At 60.4% G+C, this 8,685-nt stretch overlaps 1 protein-coding gene across 1 annotated transcript; it reads right to left on the bottom strand.

Annotated features, from left to right (window-relative positions):
* Nucleotides 1–2,176: 2,176 nt before the first annotated feature.
* Nucleotides 2,177–7,730, bottom strand: LOC309585649 (maestro heat-like repeat-containing protein family member 7; the record flags this gene model as incomplete). Its single annotated transcript, XM_082303571.1, has 15 exons — nucleotides 2,177–2,295; nucleotides 2,432–2,534; nucleotides 2,914–3,015; nucleotides 3,174–3,329; nucleotides 3,456–3,632; nucleotides 3,873–4,010; nucleotides 4,183–4,297; nucleotides 4,560–4,697; nucleotides 4,780–4,967; nucleotides 5,199–5,346; nucleotides 5,602–5,750; nucleotides 5,934–6,281; nucleotides 6,389–6,453; nucleotides 6,772–6,997; nucleotides 7,578–7,730. 15 exons carry the CDS (start codon nucleotides 7,728–7,730, stop codon nucleotides 2,177–2,179), a joined length of 2,325 nt encoding a protein of 774 aa, XP_082159697.1.
* Between the last annotated feature and the right edge of the window lie 955 nt (nucleotides 7,731–8,685).

Genomic DNA, 8,685 nt, shown 5'->3' with positions numbered 1-8,685 from the left:
AATTTTGGATTTTCTCCCTTTTCTGCTGGACTGCTTCAATATCAGAACACATCAGGAGGACTTGCCACCGAGCACAGAGGGCCTGGCCCTGGGCCAAGCCCCAGCTCCGAGGAGACCAAAGGGAAGACTCTAACACTTTCCCAGGTTTTTTCTCCACAGCGAGAGATTTTATTATTTAGCATTATTTTCCTTTTCCCATGTGTTTGTTAAATCAATAGTTTTAATCTCCTTCACTTTCATTTGAGGAAAACTTATTTTTTCCTGAACCAGGTTCGGGGAGGGGTGGTTGTGCCTTTTCTCAGAGGATATCTTTCTAAATTTGGCCAAACCGGCACATATGCAAATGAACCAAACTTACAAAAGTGTGAAGAACTCGTGACCTGTTGTCCATCTTAGGGTCCATCTTGGCAGTAGCCTCTGGCTACCCTGGGTGTACCTTTGAAGGCCTTTCAAATAAATACCTACCTTTATTCCCTTATTCTGCTCTAGCCTCTGTTTTTAGGTGGCCTCTCTAGGCATCAGCAGGGGCTGCAATTCCACACTTGTGGAGACCAGAACCGCCCCCAGGATCCCAACACTGCCTGACAGCGCTCCGGACACCGGGATGGCCGCGCATCCCAGTCTCGGCCACTGTGCTGCTGCTTCGTTTGCTCGTAGGCGCACCCAGAGGCCACTGTTAAGCCCGGGTCGTCTCTGGTTCTGCCCTCTTCCTGATCCCGTGCAGGGATGCAGCGCTGCTGGGCTTTCAGGAAGCTGCTCTTGAAAACTTCCAGCATTCCAAGCTCCTTGGCCCTCCGTGGAGGCTTGCCACGGCATCCCTCACAGCTGCCTCCGGAGCATACTCCTGTTGGCTGTTCTAAAATCCAGGGCCTTCAAGGTGCTCAGCAAGACCTCTGACTCCACAGTGTTGTGGAACTGAACCTTCAGGACAGGGACCTTTCCAGCCTGAGCTGCCCTCGTTCCTCTGTGTCTCTGCACAAAACATGGCATGGTGTGGATACAAAAATGCTGCTAGCAAGGATTTTCTTACTATTTTCTAAGCCCTGTGAGAGACTTTTCTCTCTCACAGAAGAGGCAGCAGAGTTATGTACACAACCAAACACCTGCATCCTTGAAAAGTCTTTTTTATAGTACAGTAGAAAATATTTGGACAATGGATGTTTTAGGATTTTAGCCGATCACCCCAAGGGGTGGCTGATCCTTTGTCCAATTAGACTATGAAGAAAAAAGTCTATGAAAGAGTTTGTAAAATATTTAAATAAATCAATCTTGCTCCACAATTCCTGCCTGCTGGAGCTTCTCTCCTGCTCCCTACGGCTGCGGGACACGGTGATATACCCCAGGGTTGCAGTAAAAGCACGGAAGAGAGCGGCAGGAGGGGCCTGTGTGTCCCAGGGCTCAGGTTTTGGGCCGCTTCAGCACCACAGAGATGCAGCTCAAGTGAAGAAGCCAAACTGTTTATTAGTAGGAAGCGAAGCGAAGGGATGAGCTGGGAGGAAAAAAGGGGATGGGCAGGGTCTCAGGGCTGGAGGGCTGGAGCTGTCAAAAGGGAGGGAGAGGGCAGGAGCTATGGGAGCTTTCCACAGGCTCAGCTGTGACCAGCATCAGCTGTGCCTGGAGCTCCAGCTGCTCTACTCTAGTCTCCAGATGGTCTCATCTTCCAGGATATCTGGAGGTCTTAAAGGGACACTGGTTCTGAGCCAGCAGATGAACGTAGTTCTGCAGCTCTTTCGTTGAATATTTCCTGAACTATGATGTTTGTCTGGGAAGGGCTGTCGTCTCTCCTCAGGGCTTGAAGGGCTGGAAGAGACAGGAACAGAGCGTGGATCTGCAGGAATCCAAGCAGACCTTCCTGCCAGGGCCATCTCACCCAGCTCCTGCCATGGCCAGAAGACAGCAGGGGCCAAGGAGATCAGCCAGAAGGTGCTGGCCATGAACCTCCCCACCGTGTCCCTGAAACCTCTCTGTGCTCTGCCCACGTCACCCCGAGTCCACACACGGAGCAAAGCCCCCACAGCCAGGGCAGGGATTGTGGCTCCCGAGCCAGGCATTGCAGCTCGCCCCCGCCAGCCCCCGCTGCCAGCCCGCTGCCCTCACTCACCCTCGCTGAGGACCTGGAGCTCTTGCTTGTGCCCCCTCAAGAACACCCTGGCAGTCCCTGGGAGCACAGAGGCGGTCACGGCCCCGCGGCACAGCTCGCTCGCAGCGGCGCTGCCAGCCCCGTGGCCACACGCTCTCCTGCCCCGGCAGGGCTCAGCCCGGGCCCTTGCCGCATCCTGACGCCCGAGGGCACGGCTGCGAGAGGGCGGCAGCGGCCCCGAGGGCAGGCGGGGCTCCACGGCCCCGGGCCCGGATCCCGCTGCCGGGGCAGCAGCCGGGGCTGGGGCCGAGCTGCGGCGGGGCGGGGAGGGGCCCCGGGCTCGTGGCTCACCGATGAACCTGGCGGCCGCCTCTCGCAGGGACTCCTGTGGGCTCTCCACGAACGGCAGCGCCTGGTGCAGGCGCTCGGCCGCTCGGCTCCTGTCCTCTGCCAGCTGCAGAGAGCGCCAGGAGGGAAGGGTTGGCGCGGGCTCAGCCCCTTGGCCGGGCTCTCTGCGCCCAGCCCTGGCCTCCCCTGCCCGCACGGCCCCGAGGCCCGGCCAGCAGCCGCTGGCGCCGGGCTCTGGAGGGGGCCGAGGGCCGGCTGCTGCCCGGGGAGCCGCGGTGCCGCCCCGCGCCACAGCCCAGCGGGGCCGGGGCTCCATCGGCTCCCGGCTCGGGGCCACAGGAGCCTGGAGCAGAGCCCGGGGAAGGGAGCAGCGTGTGGGGCGCAGGCTGGCGCCCCTGGTGCAGCACAGCTGCCAGCCCCACGCACTGGGCGCCAGGGGCAGGGGACTTCTCCAGGCTCAGCTTAGGCTTCCAGGCGGTCCTTACCAGGCACTCGGCAAACTTCGACAGCTGCTCCTTCTTCACCAGCTGCCCAAGATTTCTCCTCTTCAGGAACTTGGCCGCACAAATCAGCGTTTCCCGAGAAGCCTGGAGAGCAGCAGAGACACGGAGATGGCACCACAGCCCAGGGCACAGGACCCGCGTCCCTGTGCCAAGGCCAGGAGAAGGCTGCAGCCTGCGAGGCCCCAGGGCAGGAGGCAGCTGAGCCCCCTCCCAGGAGGACACATCAGCCCACAAGTCCTCACCTCTGCCACGTTCCGGTTCTCATCATGGCAGTGGAATAAAAGTGGGAGTAGGCTCTGGCACACAATTGTCTTAAGGGGCTTTTTTCCCTCGTCCACTACCAACTCCATCACCTTGCAGAAGAGGTGAATGGAGAGTATCTGCACATTGCTGTTGTCCTGGAGTAAAGGAAAAAAGCTCAGCAGCAACTTCTCCAGCCCATGTGGGCAACGGCCTAAAAATCCACAGGGCACAAAGTGTCTGGGCAGCAGCCAGTGTCAGTGGCTGGGGGCACAGAGCCTTACATTTTCAAAGAGTGGCAAGAGCGCCTCAGCCAGTTTCGGGGCAGTGGTGCTGGATACCAGGATGTCTTTGTTCTCCAGCACATTCATGAACACAGAGAGGGACATCCTGACCACCTCTCCGTCTGCATCGCCCAGCAGCTCCACAAGCCGTTGAGACAGGCTGCCCATTCTTCTGGCCTGTGTGGAACACAAGGCTGTGCTGTGAAGCCACGAACGGCTGCACTGCCTACACCACCCTGGCCCTGCAAGCCCACCCTGCTGCCTCAGGGCCCAGAGGCCAAAGGCCTGTCCCGAAGCACTGGGGCAGCTGAGCCGGGAGGCAGGAGAGCTGGGAGCAGCTGCCTCAGCTCCTGAAGCCCAGCCAAGCCCATGTGACTGCTTTCCCCAGCGCAGCTTCAGCCGCTGCCGCCTTCTCACCATGGCGGGATCCTTGCTGAGCACCACGAGGCCTCTGAGTGCCAGGCGACATCTCTGCCTGCACTCGCTCAGCAGGTACCTGGGCATGATCTCCAGGATGTTGTCACCATATTTACTTAAGTCCAGGCACTCGAGGACCTGAAAGGCACAGGGCAGTGACAGGGGAGCCGGCCGGCAGGAGCCCGGAACTGCCCAGGGCTGGGCCCGGGCAGCAGCGCAGGGCGCGGGCACCGTCCCAGGCAGCTGCGGCTACGAGAGGGCAGAGAGGCGGGAGGCAGCTCAGCGAGGCAGCGCTGGCCGTCAGGCTCACCTCCACAAGGAAAGCCAGGAAGGGCAGATCCCAGCATGGCTCCTCCCTGCTGAGTGGTTTGAGCAGGTGGAATGCAATGCGGGGGCAGAAGGGGATCAAGACCTGGCGCATCTCTCTGGTAGGGGGAAAAAGGCACCAAGACCCTGAGCCAGGGGGCAAACCTCTCCCAGGACTGACTCACACAGGTCTGGTCTTCCCCACCACGTTGCAAGGGGATCTGGGTGCTCTGGGAGGCAGCTTCTTCTGGGCACCCTCCCCTTCCAGCCTTTTCCAGTCCGCTTGGCCGTCCCTCGGTGACGAGGCCCCACAGGGACTGTGTGGGGCACCTCGGGCCCAGGGCACAAGTGCCGGGGGCAGTGGGGAGAAGGGGGTCTCACCTGGCCAGCAGACCCACTGCATAGTGCTGGGTGTCAGCACACAGCAGCGTGTCCCAGCCGCGCTTGCGCTCCATAGCCACCACCTCATTGTCACAGCGCAGTCGACAGAGCAGAGCCTTCATGGCCTGCACTGCAAACCTGTGCACAGAGCAAAGCCCAGGTCACACTGGGAGCACTGGCGCTGGCCACAAGGGCATGGGAAGGACAGGAGGACTGGGACCTGTTGGGGTTGGTGGGAAGGCGGTGTTCCTCCTGGCATGCTCTCCAGAAGTGATCAACTTCCTCTGGCACCTGCTGTGTGGTGATGACAACTTGGAAGAGCAGAGTCACAAACAGGCGGGCTGAATAAAGGATCATTGCCTCGTGGCACTCGGGCACCTGGACAATCACCCACAGCGCCAGAGTTGCCTGCAAAAGAAGCAGCTCGAGACAGCTCAGGAACATCCCTCAGTGCCGAGCTGTCCATGTGGCAGGGCCCGAGGGGAGACGCAGGGGGAGCACCGGGCTTGGTGCCCCCTGAGCCTGCCCTAGGCCAGGTTTCAGCCCAGCGCCTGAGGCAAGGAGATGCAGTGGGGGAAGGATGGAGAGCTGGTGAGGATGTGACCTCAGGGTGAGTAAAGGCCAGTTCCAGAAACTCACAGCCAGGGCAAAGACATCTGTATCATCCCCATCAGAGGTGGACGTGCTATGCAGTGGCCATTCCTGCATCACACAGAGCAGCGTTGGCAACACCTTCTCCACTGCTGGTCCCAATGATCCTATGATTCTCCACATCATTGTAGCAGCTCTGTGGGATCGGAGCTCTGAGTCGGGGCATCTCAGTCACAGTACCACGCCCTGTGCAGCTGTGGGGGCCCAGGTGACAGAGCCCCGGTGCCCTGAGGGGCAGGGAGGGAGCATGGCAGCAGGCTCAGGAAACAGAGGGGCCCGAGGGTCCTGGAGCTCTCCACCTGTCTGGCAGACCCCATTGGACCAGCGGCACAGGGCAATGGGCCCTAAGGGCTGGTGAGCCCTGAGCTCTCAAGGCAGCTGGGCCCCGTACCTGTCGCACGATGGGGCACAGCGCAGGAGGGTCAGCACCACATCAGCGGGGTGCTCTTCAGCCAGCCTCAGAATGTCAATTTGCAGCCAGGCATCCACAGTGACATGGGACCCGAGTCTCTGGTGAATGTTCCTCACCATGGCTGGCACCTGGAGGAGGCATGAGGAAGACTTGGAGCACTGTCCAAGGGAGCAACTTCCCCAGCTGCCCCCAAGAAGTGCTTCCCTTCCCACCGCATTGTGCTGGCCTCAAAGGCTGAGGGGGCCCAGCAGCCGTGGCTTGAGGGGGCACACGATCCTTGGAGTCTCCAGCCCTGGCCCCAGGCTGCTTACCTGCTGCTGAGGAGAAGCAGCACTCTCTTCAAAAAAATCCAGTTTGGGAGCATGAATCCCAGTGGGAATGGGCATAGTGTCAGTATTTGGGATGCCCTGAGTCTCTCCGGTGTCAGTGTTTGTGATGGCCATGTCCTCAGTCACTGCCATGTCCTCAGTCACTGCCCCGTCAGTCTTCACCGTGTGATCATTCATTGGACTGTCAGAGTCTTCTGAGGGTGCAGTGATATCTGTGCTGACATCAGGCTCTGCCTGGAGCTCGGTCAGCCCAGAGTCAGGCTCAGCTGTGCCCTCAGTTGCTGTGGTGCTGGTCTTCCCACGCCGAATGCACATGAACTTCCGGAACATCTGCAGGAGAACAAAGAAGAGAGGGATGTTCCAAGGGGTGCTCCAGGCGCGGTGCTCAGCTGAGCAGCGACAGCAGGCCCAGCCCAGGTGGGGATGGCTGCAGGTACCTGCACTGTTCTCCGGAAGCGGCCGTGGGCACGGTCCTGCTCTTGTGTCCAGTCCAGGGCTGCATCTGGCAAAGAGCGAGCGCAGCCAGAGCTGAGGGGCTGCGGGAGAGGCCGGAGAACGCAGCCCAGCCCTGCGCTCCCCAGGCAGGGACAGCCCCGGGATGCCCAGGGGATGGAGCATGGCTGCTGCGGGGGGTCTGGCCTGGCTCCTCTTCCAGCCTATCCATGGGCCTGTTCCCCGGGGATGGGATGGGATGGGATGGGATGGGATGGGATGGGATGGGATGGGATGGGATGGGATGGGATGGGACGGGACGGGATGGGATGGGATGGCACCAAGCTGGCTGCTGCCATCAGCCCTGTGGCCCAGTTCTGTCACTCACCATCCTGCCGTGGCTGGAACCGCTCCAGCTCTTTGGGCTGTTGTGCTGGGGCAGCTCCAGGGCCTTTTTTCCTCCTGAACACTTTGAACAGGCGACGGAATCTGCCCGCCATGCCACAGTGTGGCCTCAAGGGCACCTTCAAGAGAGATTCCTTGGGAAAGCTCTGAGTGAACAAGTCCTGCACTTGTGCCTTGAAGGCACCAGCAGCAGAGAAGCCTCCGGAAGGCTACAGGACAGCAAGTCCTGCACCCTGGTCTCAGAGGGCTCCTGCCACAAGGACAGGAGACTCCTCGTCAAGGATTGTGGTCAGCAAAGCCAACGGTCTGGCCTTGAGGGCACCGGCCACAGGGATGGGAGATACCTCGGAAAAGCTCCGGGGCACCAAGTCCCACGGTCTGCCCTCGAGGGCACCTGCAAAAGAGAAGCCTCGAGAAGGCCACAGGTCACCAAGTCCTGTGGTCTGGCCTCGAGGTCACCTGCAGGAATAACGCTTCGGAAAAGCTCCGGGTCGGCAAGGAACGAGTGCGCTGTGCGGGGGCTCCTCACGGCACCGCTCTGTCCCGTCCTGTCCCGTCGCGTGCTCCGAGCACTGTGGTGTGGCTGCGTCGCCGCCAGCCCCTATGTCAGCACGTGTCACAAAGGGCCCTGGGACACCCTGTCCCGTTCCATCCCACGGTGACCGTGCTGCACCGTGTCACAAAGGGCCCTTGCACACGCTGCCACCTGCCCCGGGGCCGCCCCCAGCCCAGCCCAAGTGGCCCAGGTTGGAAGGAATGCCTTGCCCCAAGTGTCTAAGGCAGCCCGACAGGAACTTTAGCATCGGCTCCAGCCATAAGCAAGCGCTCCCCTGCTCTGCGGGCTCGGGGCAGCACCAGGAGCCCCCACGGCTGCCACCGCAGCCGCCGCGGGAAGGGCTCGGGGTCTTCCACAGAAGCTGGCACGGCCTCCTTGGGACACATCCCGGCTGGTGGCCATCCTAAAGCCGGGGCTGTGACACAGACAAGGAACGTGTGGGCCAGGGCGCAAATGCTGCTCTGAGCCCTGGGGCCCGGGAGCACTGAAATCAGCAGGTGTGGCAGAGTCCCCTCCGAAGCAGACCTGCCACCCCCGAGCCCTGGCAGCGCTGGTGCCCGTCTCCTGCCTCAGAGACCTGTGCCCCCGGGGGCTTCTCTGCCAGAGGGCAGCCAAAGCCAAGGTGCATTGGGGTCTGTGCTCCTTCCTGCAGGGGGCTGTTGGCAGGAGCAGCTGGAGTGACTGGGGGGAGCACTTGGTATCCAACAGGAGATGTTGTTCCTTCCTGGAGTGAATTTTTTCATGGAAGGGATTAGCAGTAGCACCAGAACAGCATCAGCTGCTGAGTTGCACAGGACAAAGAGATTCTACAGAGACACTGTGATGTTTCCTTGTGCTTTTCTGTCTTTCCTGCATTCTGGAAATGAAAGAATCGGCCCAGCCTCTGATATTCAACCTTCCCAGTGCTGCGTGTCTGGCTGTGGCAGCTCATGTCCAAACACAACTGCGTCCCTGCTGAGCAGGGCAATGGACGGCCACAAACAGGGAGGTTCCCCAGGGAACATCAAGGGAGCCACCTGGGGAAGCGCAGAGGATAGGGATAGCTGTGGGAGGAGAAGCTATTCTGTGTCTCTGATGATGGTGCCAGCACCCTGAAGGAGCAGCCAAGACAAGCGCTGGAAGCACACAGGTCCCACCCTTTTCTGCTGTCACATGGACTCGGGACACACTTGTTGCCACAGGTCCAGCAGCCGTGATGCAGGAACAATGGAGGGCCATGCATTGGTAGGGAATGGCCTCCAGCAAGAGCAAAGCAGGATCCTCTGGCAGCAAAGCCTGAGCTTGTGAACCGGGCCATCTCCTCTGCACACAGCAAAATGCTTCCCTCCGCCCCTGAACGTC

The sequence above is a fragment of the Coloeus monedula genome, assembly GCF_965178545.1.
Source record: "Coloeus monedula genome assembly, contig: HAP1_SCAFFOLD_89, whole genome shotgun sequence".
In the NCBI taxonomy this organism is placed as follows: domain Eukaryota; kingdom Metazoa; phylum Chordata; class Aves; order Passeriformes; family Corvidae; genus Coloeus; species Coloeus monedula.
Note: the sequence above shows the minus strand (reverse complement) of the source record. Positions and strands in the feature narration are given on the sequence as shown.